Source organism: Vitis riparia, chromosome 17 (assembly GCF_004353265.1).
Source record: "Vitis riparia cultivar Riparia Gloire de Montpellier isolate 1030 chromosome 17, EGFV_Vit.rip_1.0, whole genome shotgun sequence".
Taxonomy (NCBI): domain Eukaryota; kingdom Viridiplantae; phylum Streptophyta; class Magnoliopsida; order Vitales; family Vitaceae; genus Vitis; species Vitis riparia.
Window position 1 is genome coordinate 18400121 of NC_048447.1, and position 17765 is coordinate 18417885.

The following is a 17765-nucleotide window of genomic DNA, read 5'->3' on the forward strand; positions in this document are numbered from 1 at the left end:
GAAATTCTTGTTTTGTTCAAATATAGCAGCAATTTATTATGTCTTTCAAAATTTTGAATAGGTTTATCTTACCTTCTTGGGATGAGGAAAATGAAGAAAATGTGTGGAGTAAGAGGAGGAGTGGATGGTCCTAACTTAAGTCGTCCTCTCTACAATAATGGCTACAACAAACCTCAAACTTGGGATTCCACTTAAAGCTCAATAATGATTTCAAAAGGCAAATAAAGCAACAAATTTATGTCAACGAAACTTGTCAAATTTGTAGTAGAACAAATCACACGTCTATAACATGCTCTATAGATATGATCATACCATTGAGGAAGAAAATACACATGAAGCACTAGCAGCAATGAACCTAATTGGTAATGATGATTCAAGGTTTTATGTTAACTTGGGAGCAATGACTCACACGACAAACTAAGGAGGTAAATTAAAAACTCTAAGACCTTATTTTGACATTGATCACATTTTTGTTGAAAACGGACAAACTTTACCAATTACTCGAACTAGTAATGCCTCTCTTAATATCCTCATGGTAAACTAGTTCTAAAGAATATCATAGTTGTTCCTAAGATTAAAAAATAAATAAATTACTATTTGATAGTCAACTTATCGATGACAATGCTATTCATTTGAATTTAAATCTTCCTATTTTGTTATCAAAGACTCCAAACAACATAGAATAGCGCAACACCATAAGTAAGGGAAACTTTTTGCCTTTAACGATAGACAAATTGAAGTTTTTAATATTATTGAAGCACGATGAGCAATTTCAAAAATTTGGCATGCTAGTCTAGGGCATCCTAATTATGTCTGCTTAAAAAGTTTAGAAGATAAGAAAGTTATAAATGTTGTAAACTTGGAAAACATTGTACTAGTAAAAATTGTACTAGTTGTCAACTTGGAATTCATTTTATAATAAAAAAAAACAACTATAGATTTTCTTCTTGAAAAAATTCATAGTGATTTATGGGGCTTGACACTTTTTCCTTCCATACAAAAGTTTCACTACTATGTAATTTTTATTGATGATTTTACTCAATATACATGGTTGTATCCTTTAAGGCATAAATGTGATTTTTATATCGTTTTCTAAAGTTTCAAGTATTTGTTGAAAAATAGTTTGACCATAGAAAAATCAAAACCTTCCAATGTGATGGAAGAGGTGAGTTTACTTCAAACAATTTTACAAACCATTTGCTTCAATGTGGGATGAAACAATAAGTATGATATCCTTGCACCCATGAACTAAATGAATTGGCTAAAAGAAGACATTGACATATTATCAAGATAGGTCTAACTTTTTTTTCTTCATACTAATGTTTCTCTCAAATTTTGGGTAAATGCATTCCTAACGGCTACTTACCTTATTAACAAATTACCTCTCTCTTCTATTGGTAAAAAATCTTTATACTTTAAATTATTTAATCAACATCCTAATTATTCCAATTTATGCATCTTTGGCTCCCTTTGCTTTCCATATATAAAAACTCCTAACATGCACATATTTTCAAATATATATATATATATATATATATATATATACCTACCTTGTGGTTTCTTAGGATATAGTCATTTACATAAAGGTTATAAATGTTTTGATCTCATATCAAATCAGATTTACATTTCTTAACATGTGGTTTTCAATGAGGTATGTTTTTCTTTTATCACAAATGAATTTCTCTTTCTCTCTTTCTCTTATAATCTTTCAACTGCAACTTTTCCAAACCTTGATAAACGGTTTTTAGGAACATCAAGTAGGGACATATATAGTCTTTCTAGCTTGGAGATCCTTTACATCATCAGCCACCAAATATTCCTTCCACAAAAACTCACCCAATTGACATTGAGGATATTCAAACATGCTAGCTAGTTGCAATGATCTTGCATCAATTAGTGCTTAATTTGCTCCTTGATATGTTGGTTTTCATCCTCCTCGTAGTTTTCTAAACTTTCCTCTAATCTCCTTTCTTTTGGCTTTAAATGCACCCAAGTTGACAACTTCTTGTTCATTTCCCACATTTCTATTCATCTTATCATTTTACTTGTTTATGTTGATGATCTAGTCCTCACTAGCAATGACCTCTCCTTAATTTCTCATCTCATCACTTGACTCAATAATGAGTTCTCCTTAGAAGACTTAGGCAACCTCTATTGTTTTTTAGGCATTAAGGTCAAGTATTTTTCCTAAAGACTTCTCACTCAAACCAAACATGTGCATGTCCTCTTAGCCAAAACACACATGCTTGATGCAACCAAATCAAATTCTCTTAGTGCCTACAAACCCAATGCTCACCTAGATGATAACCATTCATCCTACTAAGACTATCATCTACAGGCAACTCTATGGGTCCTTTTAATATCGTACTTTCACTCAGCTCGGTCTCACCTATGTCATGAACTTAGCCTGTTAACACTTTCAAAATCTAATAATAAAGGATCTTTGAGTAGTCAAACACATTCTCCATTACATCAAGGGAACTCTCAATCATGGTTTGAGATATTTATCACAAAGTTCACTTACCCTCGGTGCCTTTTATGATGTAGATCAGACAACTTATCCCTTAAGTCGATGGGGCATCTCTAGATTTTGCATCTTCTTTGGCTCAAGTTTCATCAATTGGGCCTCCAAGAAGTAATCCATTGTATCACATTCCACTGCAAAAGCTAAGTACCATATGCCTTGCCACTACTGTCATTGATGGCATGTGGCCCTAATATTTACTCCATGACATTAGTATTCATCTTAAATGTTACCTTCTCATTTGTGGAAATAAAAGTGCAATTCACCTATCCCATAATTCTATGTTCCATGCTCTCCGTTACCTTCCTACCTCTACACAAATTATGAATATTCTCAATAAAACTTTACCATGCCACTTGTTTATTGACTTTCAACACAAGTTTGGTATTCATTATATCTCATTGCCACCCTTGAGGGAAGGGAAAGTGAAAACCAACATATCAAGGAGCATATCGACGTAAGATTGTTGTAACTATCTAACATGTTTGAATATCCTCAATGATCTCATTCCGGTTAGGATAGTCTACCATTCTCCTAAAATCATGGATATGATTCTTCAACTCATAAATCCATATCCTTTCCTTCTTCTATCTTTTTATCTATTGCAACATGTATGTAAAAATTGCAAAAACATTGAATATAAGACATGAAGCAATAATCCTCTCCTTCGATATTCAAACTCTGCAAATTCAATAGTTTCATCTAAAGGAAATCCATGTATGCCACATTAAATACTATAAATTTTAAACTTAAATTGAACTTACATGTATTGAATATTATATACCACTTATATTATAGTATAAAAGCAAATAAATAATTAATATAATAAATCAATAATGCCAAGTTTTTTAACAAAAATAAACTAAAATATTTTTAAATAAAATAATAAAAAATATATTTTAAGTTCTAAGTTTGAATTTTAAATAGCTGATCAAAATCATAATCCCTAACTATACTTATGAGTAACTATTATTTTTATTTTAAATCAAAATCATAATTAATGATTATGGTTTTGAACTTAAATTTAAAAGTATAGTTAATGTAAACATTCAACTTCATCACTAAAATTTAAGCACAGACCAATTTTTTTCTTAGTTATTGGGCGGAGCACACAAAGTAGGATAAGTTGTTTGATGGTGACATCTTTTATTTGATAGGGTGACAGACTAATTCAATTGTAATAATGATGGAAATCACAAGTGGATGTTGGTTGAAAAACACTAATTTATTTTTTTTTTCTAGGAATCCACTTTGGGGTTTTTTTTTTTTTTTTTTTCTCATAAAATATATCATATTGGATCAAAACTTGTCTTCAAGGTTAAAAAATAAAAATAACAAGTGGTCCCAAGCCTTCCTTGGCCGACATGACTAACAATTGGTAATTCGTGTAGGTGTCAATGATGAATGTAACTACATGCCTTTTACTTTTAATAAAATAATGGTAATTAAAATAAGAAAAAAAAACTGCTATGTAGGGAAACTGATATTTTTATTCTATTTCCATGAAGTGAAAATTTCTTCTTTATTTAGAACTAAATTTAAAAATATATAAGTGTTATTTGAAGTACATAACATCTATTGATTCCCAAACAATTTATAAGAATAATTGAAAAGCTAAATTGACTTTAAGGCTAAGCCAAATTTGTGGCCTAATGGCAAAAGGTCACCGTGGAAACAACCATCAGCTCATGGTTTTTTATAATATTTTTAATTTCTTTCCTTAGAAATTTGATAAATTTAAAGTTTTTTCTCATAATTTTTGCATAAATAATCTTTTTCTTTTTTAATTTATTATTTAGGGAAGGGAATTAGGATTTGAGGAAGACTAACAAGAAGTTATTTGGAACAACCATGATTATAAAACATGCTAGCACAAATCCCTTACACAAGCAAGAATCTTTTAGGTAAGAATAGTTTCTTTGAGCGTGCAAATAATATAACCAATTTGTTGATTATTTTTCTTTGAAACCTTGTGAAGCAATCATGTGTGCACTTATTGTGCATCCAAAAATTAAATATAAGTTTATTTTAGAATGAATATCAATTCTATAAAATGTATCAAATAGACCGATAATAATTTTTAAATGAATAATGTAATGATTGTTTTGGTAAAATATAAGTTTTAATATTTGATTGGTGCCTAAATATGTGCCCTAAAGATACATTTGAAATTATTTATCCTCAATCACAGGAACAAATCATCAAAATTTTCTTCAATTCATGTTAGTACTTTACTTATTGATCTAACATTTATCTTGACTTAAAAGGTGGGATAGAAGAGTAACAAAAATGCAAATTAAACACACTCACCAATCAATGTGTAAGAGCTTAATCATGCTTGGAAGAGAGGCTTGAGGCATGTGGACAATGAAAATTAAAGAACCAAAACAACATAAGAACGGCCAAAATCAAGGGAGAAAAACAAAACAAGCTATATATGATGAGCAAAGAAAAGGAGATTCAACCATGTTTAAAGCAACTTGAGAGGTTGAATCAAGTTATGAAAGGGAGAAAAGATGCAAAACAAGTTTAGGGAGATAAAAAGACAATTACTAAAGTTCAATTCAAAATTAAAAAGTAAGTTTGCTCAACATATATATATATATATATATATATATATATATATTGGAAGTCCAATATAATAACCGAATTCGATATAATTTTACTATTTTGAACTTCAACCAAGGCAATTTTGAATTCATCACATGAATTCATAGTGTGATTTAGAACTTAGTAGCAAAAAGATGCATGTGTAGAAGAAAAAATTATGCCTTTTAAAAATCATATGCACACTATTAATAATGACTTTATGAATACTATATATAAGAAAAAATTGTGCTCCTACCCCAAATTATAGAAAACAAATTGTGATTATTGATTTGATTTGCATTAATGTACAATAATTAGGAACATTATTGATTGTTAACTCTTTTATGAAACTACAAAAATAAATAATACAGAAATTCTACAACAACTTGTGGCCTTAACAAACTTGAAAATTTTGTATATATGTTCTGTGAAACCAAGGTTTGGTTAATCTTGATTTTGATGATAACAAAACAAGGTTGAGAACTAATGATTATATTTTAAGTGTGATTAGGCAATATGATTTCCAAAGTGGCAATTACAAAGACATATCAAGCCAAAGAGAAATCATGAAGAAGAAGACCACCTCAAAGAGAAGTGCTTTTCAAGACCCAAGCTTCATAAGATCTCCTTGTAAGGTTGTTGGTGCACTAGGTTTTTTCATGCATTACATTTTTTACTTATGCACCAAAATCATCCAAGAATTAATTCATTTTAAATCCTTTTAAAATTGGATGATTTCATGTTTTCAATTAAAACCTTGTGTCAAATATTTTTCAAACTTGTTTTAAAGGTTTTAAATTGAAAAAGTTGGGTGTTGAGCCAAAAATGGCTCAATCGGTTGAACCGGATGAACAGTAACCGGTTGACCCACAGCTCAACTGGTTGAGGTTATGAACAGTAACCGGTTGACCCTCAGCTCAACCGGTTGAGGGGTATGAACAGTAACCGGTCGACCGTTTGAAAATGCAAAAATTTTCTCTTTCTTCCAGAACGGTTGTTCAACCGGTCAAGGTTGAACCTCGTCCGGTCGAGGTCCGGTTGAGGTCCGGTCGAGGTCCGGTTGAGGCCCAACGGTCACCTGCCAAGCATTAAATGCTAACGGCTAGTCAACCGGTCGACCCCCAGCTCGACCGGTCGAACCCCAAACGGCTAGTTTGGCTTTTTTCTTCTATAAAAAGGCTTCAATCTTCATTGTTTCAAGAGCTTAACCTTCCTAAACCTTTCTTGAATATATTTGAGCCTTGGAAGAGTGTTTTTGAGTGCACCATTGTTCCAAAACTTGCATATCATTAGTGCACCATTCAATCCTAGTTTCTTGTATCATTTGAGCTTAAAGCTTTTGTACTAGGATTTTGTGAGATTTTGTAATTGTAAATCTTTGAGAGAAAGTTTTCCAAGAGTGTGGTATCTCTTGAGAAGTGTAAAGGGTGCTTGGAGCCAAAAGTCCAAGAGGGTGGATTGGAACCATCACTACAAGAAAAACTAGAAATTATGACGCTTTTTAAGCGTCAAGAAAGGTAAAAGATGACGCTTTCTTAAAGCGTCATCTCCTAGCCTGTCATTATAGGTTTCAATCAATAATGACGCTTTTAAAAAGCGCCATAATTGATTTATGCCTTCAATGACGCTTAAAGAAGCGCCATCTTTGACTTACGTTAACAATGACATTTATGGAAATGTCATCTTTGAGCATTTTATATTGAAATAAGCTTTAGAAAATTGTCAACATTGACACTTATACAAGCGTCATCTTTGATAAATTTTATCAATGACAGTTTTAAAAGTGTCATCTTTGAATATTTTTTATTAAAAAAATATTTTGCTATTAAAATAATGGATATCCTACAATTAAATAATAAAAAATAATCATAAACCATAAAATTGAATCAAACTTTATTAATTAAATTTTGCAATAATAAATATACAACAACTTAGTCCCAATAATTAATGAAAGGGCTTATACATAACAATTTCATACAAAATTGATAATTATCTCAAAACAGAATTGACAATTCTTCAATATAAAAACAAACACTAGTGCAAAAATTGGTAAAATGAATATAATCTACAATAAACTTAGTTCAACTTCATAATGAATTTAGTCAAGAAATCATTAGCTCAACTAAACAATTTCTCTTCTTTTGGGAACTTGAAGAGCATTGATTTTTTTTATTTGTAACCTGCAAACAGAGAGGAAACAAAAAACATTATTTCTAAAAAAACACAACCAAATAACAATGAAATAATATTGTAGGAACTCATAATAGAGAAAGAAAATTCCTCACCAATTAAACTTACTAAATCAAAGGGCTTTCTATTAGCTAAATTATTGCCTTCTAGTTACCAGTCCACAACTAACATGTAAAAGAGCAATCTAATTCTAAAAAAAATAGAATAATAGTTATAAAAAAAAAAAAACATATAAAAGAAATCATTGTAATGTTCAAATAATATATTACATGCATTTTGAAAGGAAAAAAAAAAGTCTAAGCTTGAATAAACTAAAACCTATGCGCATATACAAATCACATGCACCCTTTGAAGTTTAAGCAATATAAAAGACAAATATCATGATAAAAATATTTTAGAAATGATTCCCATTAAATTAGCACATTATTAGCACTCATATATTTTTAATAATTATATGGTCCATATTATTATTAAATTGCAACAAAATGCAAGGGAACCATTAGAAATTTATTGTCAATAGTTAATCCCAAACCAAGTATATGATCAAAAGCTTTTAAATAATAAGATCCAAAAAAAAAAAGAATAAATTAAAATGAAAAGGAAAAGAAAAGAGAAAAAGAAAGTATTTAATAATATAGAAATGGAGAGAGAGAAAGCCCATTCAAGAATATATTTCTATTTTTTAAAATCATGAAAGTACGTAGAATAATGGAAAAGACATAAAGAATTGATTCTTTAAACTTTTTTTCAATCAATATCCAAGCATCTTGTGGAGCATAACAAGAAGAATCCTTATATTTATAGCAATCTATAATGAGATTATTTTCCCAATATATCATATAAATTTTTAGAATCTTCCGTATTCAATTATCCAATTTATAATGAGATATATATATATATATATATATATATATATATATATATGGGAGGACATGGTTTTCATTCCCTAAATAAATGCGTATGCATATATATCTTTTATTTTTTCCTATATTTGACAATCACAAAAAAAAAAAAAAAAAAACTAAAAAACAAAAAAGCAAACAGTAAAACAATAAATGGTTTAAGTTTATTATGACTATTTTTTAATCTTTTGCTCTACATTTTTGCTACACTTTTTGTTTTCTAATTTTAAAATGGAAAATAATAATATATTTTATATAAAAATAAAATAAAATTCCTAACAAATTACATTAAAAAAATAAAATGATTTTTAAAAATTATTTAAAATAGTATTAACATTATGTATAGTAAATTTATAAAATACTAATAGAGGAAGAAATTAAAAAGTGTTAATGTATATGATGTATATGATAAAACCCATGCATTCCTTCTAATATATTTTACTAAATTACAAATAAAAACTTGTAGAATATAATTTTTCGAAATATGACATAATTCATGGACTAGAGAGACTATTATTATTGAACCTCCTAAAACCAATAAGAGAAAATGAGTTAGAACAAAATATCATGGTTATAAATAGTCAAGATTTCTCAAGTGTAACTATTGTGAAATTTTAAATAGAACTACTGTGAGTTTTAAAATTAGTTAATAATATTAATGGATTGCCTCAAATCCATCACTTCTATGTTATTTTTATAGTGAAGAAATTTATCCAATTCTCTAACCTAAATTATTAACAACCTTACCTAAAACATTACAAAGAGAGAATAGATTGAGATCTAAATGTGTTTCAAGGGAGGTAAAAGGTACATCAACATCCAGTTTTGCTAATAAAAATGTTAAGTACCAACATAAAAAATCTAATGTTGAAAAATACGTAGAGACATCACAATTGAATTACACAACCCGCAACATCAAAATTCTCCATACTCTTATAAATGAAATAAAAAGAGGAATAACAAGGCTACTCGTGTGCGAGAGATTCTGCACCATAACCCACATGTAAAAGAGAATAAAAAATTCATTTAATCCCCAACATCATATCACTCAACTAGAAGATAACACAATCCACTAATTTTCATATTGGCATACAATTTTTTTAGGCACACAATTTTCAATAAATGAAAACTTATAAAAATAATAAATATATAAATTCAAGTAAAGGAATAGGATTGTACCTTTGCTAAGATGATGTCCAGAAGATCAAGTCTCATTTTGGGCCAAAACGCTCCATTTGATGCTTGTAAACCAACAAAAACCATTAAAAAATAAATCCTTCCCATTTAAATAAAACAAACAAGAAATAATAATAATAATAATAATAAATAAATTAAGAGAGATGCATGCCATCCAAGTGGCTTGATGGGGACTTAGAAGTTAGGACAAAGCACTGAATCTCTTATCTCTAATGTAGGAATAGAGCACCTCATTTCTCCACTACCTGTCAATGCACATTGTTAGATCACTTTAAATATCTTCTCTTAATAATGCTCTGTTCAAAAACATATAATTTCTCATTTAACAGAATTTTTAATGTAATTAAAAATAAGATCAGTATGCAACAAAGATTCCAATCAAATTTTGTTTTCTTGAGATAAGGGATAGAGTACTCATAAATGTCTAAAATGAACAAATCGAAGAAAAATGTGAAAAAATGAGTTTTTTCGCCGGTAATAATTGTTTTAATTTGTTAAGAAAAACGTGAAATTATTTTGTTTTCTCAAAATCAGAAAGAAAAAAAAAAACTATTTCATTTTCTCCATATAAAAAAAACTAAAAAAACAAAAACTGTGCAAAAACTATTTCATTTTCTCCAGATTAGGAAAACTAAAAACCTTATTTCATATTTTTTTTTTTCCGATCAGAAAAACTAAAAAGAAAAAAAAATAAATTTCATTTTCTCTGGATTAGGAAAACGAAAAAAAAAAATCTATTTCATTTTCTCCAGATCAGAGAATTTTTTTTTTAATATATATATATATCATTTTCTCCTATAAAAAAACCAAACAAAACAAACAATTCCATTACATCCGTATCAGAAAAACTAAATAAAAACAAAAACTATTTCATTTTCTCTTGATTAAAAAAAAAAAAAAAAAAAACTATTTTTTTTCTCTAGATCTGAAAAACTAAAACAGAAAAACCTCAGAAAGTTGGAGGCCATTGTCGTTGTAGAGGCTCAAGATTTCTCATTGCAATTGCTCGTTCATAGTGAGATTGAACTTGTCAAGATCAGAACTTGCCAGATCTCATGATTTCATCTACAATCTGTGGGTAGAAACCACAAACAAAGGACTAGAGGGAGGAGAGGACAACACGGAGGGTGGAGAGGGAGAAGACATCAAGAGTGGTGACACCTCAGGTGGCGTTGACAGTTGCTGTGGGTTGGGGATGTGGGTATGGACTCCATGTCTTTGTGCTTGTCGAGGTGTGAGAATGTTTACCAGGGTTTGAGGATTTTATTTGTGAGAATAAAAAAGAGGTTTATATAGGTGGAGATAAAATGACCCTTCTTTAAAGCATCAAGGTATTTCAAAATAACAAAAACCCCTACAATGACACTCATAAAAAGCGCCAAGGAAAAGAAGCGTCATTGTAATATAAAAAAACGTCATCATTGATGTAGATCCCTAGAGTGCCAACATTAACCCATTTTTTTCTTAAATTTTGACACTTTTAAGAAGCGCCAAGGAATGAAGCGTCGTTATATTAGTTTTTTGTAGTAGTGCATAATCCAATTATATTGCTTGAAGGCTTGGTTTGGAAGCCTTGAATTAGTGGAACCTCAAGCTTGGGATTGAAGCTAAAGGAGAGTGGATGTAGGCCGGGTTGCGCCGAACCACTATAAATCTTGTGTTTGCATTCTCTCTTCCCTACTCTTTTAATTTATATGCAATTGTTTTTATATTGTTTATTATATATACTTGCATATAATTATCTCTTACATTCACTTAGTCTAATTTTTTAAAAAGAGACCATCACCCTATTTACCCCCCCTTTAGGGTGATTACCATAGGTTGGATTAGCCTAAAATTCCTAACATGTTCAAACTTAGCTATATTAATTTTGAAATACTATAAAATATTTAAAAAGTGTATCATACTTATACAATTTCAAGGACATTAATTAGGCTTTTAGTGGTACTTCTAATATATGATAAATGAGTTTTATTTTGTATTGGAACTTTTACTATGTATGTTAAGATATATTTCTATAATTTTAAGGATTAAGGTTTCTAATATCCAACAACTCAAAGACAAAAAATTAAGATATAATAATTTTTTGTATTTTAAAATGATTTTATGTGTTCCAATTTATTCATCATTACTTTCATTTTTCATCTTTGACCCTCCCTTTTTATGTAAAGTTTGGGAAGTTGATTAGTGTGTCAATGATAGGTATTAAGACTATCATCAAATGTCTAGGAAAAAAACCTTTAGACCCTCACACATTCTTGCATTAACATCATAACTATTAGGTTCACTTTGTTAATTTGTGTTTGAATTAAAAAGTCAAAGGAGAGAAAAAATGTATTATTAATTTTTAAATGATTCCTTTTTCCTATCGGTTCCCATCTATTCATCATTACTTTTATTTTTTTCATCTTTGACTTTCCTTTTTTATTTATTGGTGTGTTGATGATAGGTACCTAAACTATCCCAAATGTCTAGGTAGAAACCTTTAGACCTCCCACATTCTTGCATTGACATCATAACTATTAGGTTCATCTTGCTAATTTATGTTTGAATTAAATAGTCAAAGGAGAGAAGATGTGTTGTTAAATTTTGTTAGTTTTTCACGTTTTTAACAAGGTTAAAATTTTAAGTTATTTTCCTGTCATATAGCCAATAATTCATAGTCTTCCCAAATGTCAAATATTGTTTAGAGATAAATATCTAAAATGTAGAGCTATAAAGAAAGGTTCTAATTTATTAAACATCCACCACTTCTAAACAATTCAACGAGAAAAAGATTTAAGGTGGAAAATTTTCAAAATTTGATGATTTAATAGATGAGTAAAGGCGGTGCATAGTTAATCAACATTTTAAAAATTGTCACTAAATTTAACTCTCTAAATTGAATTTATGATTTTTCTTCAACTCTATAAATTGTATTCCACCATTAATAGTTACAATATTTTGCTTTGATTTTAACAATGGTTTGGAGAAGTTGCTCGTAAATTAGAAAGTCTTCATTTTACTTATAATTTACAAAAATCTCAAGTATAATCCTTTTATTTGTTTTTCTTTTTGAGGATACATTAATTTCTTAAAAGAATACAATTACATAAATGTCACAAAATATATCATTGCTAAGTTTCATCATAACATAATGCAACCAAATAATATTATATATCATCAAAGATTTATAATAGTATAATTAAATTAAAAAATAAGTTGTCATTAACTTTTGTATTTATTAATGCAATTGCAAAGAGAATAAATAGTCATTAAGCTTTGTAATAACATAACCTAATCAAAACCTGTCATTGATAAAGGTTTAACATGATACAAGTGCCAATAAATTTTATTATCACTAAAACTACACGATCTACCAAATACATTGCTAATAATATCCTCATCACCATAATTGTCTTCACAACCACCTATACTTTTAGTTCCTATTCATATTAAATTTTTATTAAATGAACATTCATAATGATTGTTACAACAAAATAACAACATAGGAAAAATTCAATGGTATATAATAATATAATCATAATCATTCTCAACTTTATGGTCTTTATTTATTTATTTACTTTATTTTACATGTTAATTTTACTCATTTTCCAAAAGTTTGAACTCAATATACTTACTCATCATTAGTTTCAAACTTTATCAAATATCTCCTTACTTTAAGTCAGACTAGACGTGCGTTAAATTAACAAATAAAAAGGGTGAGGGATGTATTTGACAAATTTTTAAATTAATGATGATTAATTATATTTAACTAAAATACAAAAAGACGTGAGTGAAATTAACTATTTTTTAGATAAATTTGTTACCATAAAAACTCATGATTGTGCATAAGGGTACAACTAGTTAGTTGAACATCGTCAAGTTAAAAATCATCATCCCAATCCAAATCCTAACTTGTAAAAGGTTCAACCCTAAAGTCAACCTAATCTAACCTTTTATCAAGGTATATATTAACCCACAAACCATGGTTGTAAACAATCTAGGGGATAAAACTTTGTGACCACGAATGACCATGGGAGAAACCACAATTGCATGTAATAGAAGTTTCAAAACAACCATAAGTTATGGTTTTGTTTAAGTTTTTTTTTTTAGTTTTTTTTACTTATTAATTTGTTAGGAACTTCATAAATTTAATGTTTTTTTTTGTTTTGTTTTTAATTTTGTTTAAATAATAATATTTTCCTTTTTTGATTTTATTTTGTAGGAAAATAGATTTGGACTTTGTTTTGTTTTTTTATTTTGTTTAACTAAGCACACTCATCAATTAAATTGGAAGAGGGCTCAATTATGCTTGGAAGAGAGGTTTGAGGCTTTTGAAAAGATGAGAAGAACCAAGACAAAAGCATGGGAACCAAAGCAAAATCAAGAGAGAATGTCAAAACAAGCAATGGTAAGCAAAGAAAATGAGTTTTAACCATATTTGAAGTGACTCGAAAGGTCAAATCAAGCCATGAAAGGGAGAAAAGAAATTGCAAAACAAGTTTGGGAAGGTGAAAAGACAAATAGTAACTTATTTTTAAAAAAATATTTATTAGGATGTGCACGTGTGCACAAAATATTATGATTTAACTAAAAAAAAATATTAAAAATGATTTTATGGATACTTTTTGTGTAGGAAAAAAATGGCTATATACAACAAAAAAAAAATTGATTGGAATATAAATACTCAATAAAGAAAATTTGTTTATTAAAAAACACATAAAAAGAATATATAATGACATAAATATGACAAAATATACCATCAATACTTTTTACTATAACATAATACAACCAAATATATATTATTATTGTCAAAGATTTATAATAATATAATTGGAAATATGCAATCGTTATGTCTTATATATAATGAAGCAATTGTAACATAACCTAATCAAAATATGTCATAACTAAAGATTTACAATGACACGTGCCAACAAATTTTATTTTCACTAGAACTGCACGATCTACCAAATATATTACCAATAATGTCATCATCACGAAAATTGTCTTCATGGCTACATATACTTCTTGTTTCTATTCATACTAAATTTTTATTAATGGGACATTCATAATGATTGTTGCAACAAAATAATACCGGAGGGAAAATTCAATGGTAGTGATGTAATAATATTCATTATTAGCTTTGTGGTCTTCTTTGAATTTTTTTTTTTTTTGAAGCTTTTTTTTACATATTAATTTACTTATCTATGATGATGTTTGAGTTAAATATATTTAATCATTATTAACTTAATATTTCTTTAAATAGCTTCCTACTTTAATGCAAATGAGAGATATTGGTTGAAGTTAACAAATAAAAATATCATAAAAATCTTTAATAAAATTTAAAATTAATGATAATTAAGTATACTTAGCCTAAATACTAGAGAATTAAGTGAAATTAATAAATAAAAAAAATCACTATTAGATAACTTTATTACCATAAAAACTCATGATTGTGCATAAGGATGCAAATAACTAATCAAACATGATCAAGTTAAAGGACCATTAACCCAAATCCCAAACATGATTTGAAAGAAGCTTTACCCTAAAACCAACCCAGTCCAACTTTTGATCGGGTTATCAACCTACAAACTATGGTTGTCGACAACCAAGGGGAAAAAACCTCGTGGTCATAGATAACCATGGGAGAAACCATAGTTGTAATACATCGGATGTGTTAATCATGGAAACAATCATAGGTTATGATTTTCTTCAAGCATTTTTTCTTTTTTAAGGATATTTTTACTTGTTAAATTTTAAGCAACTTCATAAATTCAATGTTTTTTTTTTTCTTTTAGTTTTTTTAAAATATATTTTTTTTAATTCTGTAGGAAGGTTATTTTGGAAAAACCATATCTTTTAATTATAAATAAACAAATGTGTCATAAAATAACTTCTATTACTACCATGATCATACTTCAGGTATATCTAAAAATCTAAAAATGTCATATGGGGAAAATATTACTCATGAATATTGTCATTTTACCATGACGGGCCATCCTTAAATTATACCACATCCACGGTTTCGATTAATATCAGGTACACATGCATGACCTTTATTCTCAACAAAGCAACCAAAAACATCCTATGGGCTCCACTACAGAGCCTCGTCTGGACGCAGAGGGTGTTGATCATGTGTGGAAAAAATGGTGTAATGTGAAAAAAGTACACCTGGGTTTGCTGTTGGTTGGTTGGTATGCATTACCAAGGGCGGACATTCACCCACCTGTCATAAATAGACAACGGGATGGTGGTTTAGCATCTGGGTTACCCACCACACGTGGTGCTCTGGGCCTGCACCCTACTTTTTGATGGCCTCTGCATGCCCCATAGGCTACACGCATTCATCATGGCTCCCACTTTGGCCTTCTTCCTATATAAACCATGTCTTCCTTCGGCTTTCACTCATCAACAGTTCTTTCTCTTCTGCCCATCCCGTCTCGTTTGTTTCACTCTTTTTTTCTTCTTCTCTCTTCATGGCTGCTTCGGTAGACCCTCTGGTTGTTGGTCGCGTGATTGGCGATGTGGTTGACATGTTCGTCCCTACCATCAACATGTCTGTATACTACGGAGCTAAGCATGTCACTAATGGCTGTGATGTTAAGCCATCCCTAACTGTGAATCCTCCCAAAGTGACCCTTTCGGGCCATCCCGATGAATTTTACACCCTGGTTCTCTCTCTTTCTCCCTGTGTCTTTTCTGTTTGATCTCTCTTTACTGAATTCAAGTGAGCTCCATTATTATCTTATTCTTTTTTCTTCCTTTTTTGTGCTTCTGTGAACATGGATTATCCATGCATGATGTTGACTTACTAGATTTTTACGATCGCTCGTGCAGGTGATGACCGACCCTGATGCACCCAGCCCCAGTGAGCCCTCCATGAGGGAGTGGGTACACTGGTCAGTGACCTCTACACAGACTCCTTAATTCCCTGTTTTTTCCCCCTTGGGTTTTCTCTATCTGATATTCCTTCTTTTTGGCTAAATTACTTGGTGTCTTTTTGTGTTGAATTTCAGGATAGTTGCAGATATTCCGGGAGGAACCAATGCCACCCGCGGTACAATCTCTCTCCCAACTCTTGTTATTCCTCTCAGTCATGCATGCAAATAAAAACTTTCAAGGGCCGGGACCTTGGTTCGTGCTAAGCTTTCTGGCTGGACGATCCATGCCTGTTTTTCCACTAATAACGTGAATATTTTGCTACTGAAAAAAGTTTTGTAAAATAAGCTATTTCTGGAGTTTTGTAAAGCAAAGCAACAGCTGAAGCATTTTTCTGTATTTTTTTTTTTTTTTTTTTTTTGTTCTTTATTTGTGCTTTACACTGACAGGAACGACTCTGTTGCCAAAGCAGCCTTTTTTTTTTTCTTTTTTTGCTACCCATCACTTTTGCAGAAACGCACAAGGGTTACATCACAACATGATGTGCCCATTTGCCTTCAAAAAAACTGTCGATATCCTATGGATTCCAAGGCATCAACCTGCTCCAAAAAATTTCAAATACCCAAAATAACCCCTAGCTTGTTGCATAACACACGTGTCTAGCATAATCCTCCGCCCACCACGTGTATGTAACAGTACTCGTTTTTTCCATGTAACATTTCCTTTTCCTTCTTCATGCACGGCTCCACATGACACGTGGTTGATCCACATAGCGGCAAGCATCAACGTGACACGTCCATGTTACTTGCAATGGTCATCTCATCAAAATCTCACCATTAATTTTTCCTTACAAGTGGCAAATTCTCTGCTCTCAACGTGGCGTCCATGTGATAACACACTTGGCCAGCTGCCCAGAAATGCATTCTAAGGCTTGCATGGAGCACATAGAACATTAGATCTTATGCTTTTTTCCGTTGCATTCACTCATTCATTCATTGCCGTGATAGTGATTGTTATTCTTGCAGGGAAAGAGGCTCTCCCTTATGTAGGGCCACGCCCACCAGTAGGCATTCACCGCTACATACTGGTGCTGTTTCAGCAGAAGGCTCCTTTAGGCTTGGTGGAGCAGCCTGGGTCAAGGGCCCACTTCAGCACCCGTGCCTTTGCCAACCAGCTGGATCTGGGGCTGCCTGTGGCTACCGTCTACTTCAACGCCCAGAAGGAGCCAGCAAACAGGAGGCGCTGAAGGGGTGTGGGGGGGAGGGGCGAGGAGTGAGCAGAGTGAGGGGTGAAGGGTGAGGCTGGAAGTGGGAGTGCAGTAAAAGTAGTGAGAAATAAGGAGAGGCTCTTATAGCGTAGCCTCCTGGTGTTGGGAGTCGTGGCTGTAGTTGTTGGGGTGTTATGACTAGTCTATGTCCATCTATCCTTTCTTGAACTTAATTTTGTTTCCACCTATGTTATCCTTCTAATCCGAAGAATGGATGCCCACCTTTTGACTGATG

General features: G+C 30.7%; 1 protein-coding gene and 1 long non-coding RNA gene across 2 annotated transcripts; one reads left to right on the plus strand and one right to left on the minus strand.

Annotated features, from left to right (window-relative positions):
- Positions 1-7135: 7135 nt before the first annotated feature.
- Positions 7136-10665, minus strand: LOC117905015. The gene is made up of 3 exons (XR_004649645.1): positions 10351-10665; positions 9385-9647; positions 7136-7293 (listed from the first exon to the last, which is right to left on the minus strand). It is a non-coding gene; the product is annotated as an uncharacterized LOC117905015 (long non-coding RNA).
- A 5195-nt stretch (positions 10666-15860) lies between these two features.
- LOC117905239 (protein MOTHER of FT and TFL1) lies at positions 15861-17509 on the plus strand. Its single transcript, XM_034818191.1, has 4 exons — positions 15861-16055; positions 16222-16283; positions 16401-16441; positions 17289-17509. The coding sequence occupies exons 1-4, from the start codon at positions 15861-15863 to the stop codon at positions 17507-17509; spliced, it is 519 nt and encodes a 172-aa protein (XP_034674082.1).
- The last annotated feature ends 256 nt before the right edge of the window (positions 17510-17765 follow it).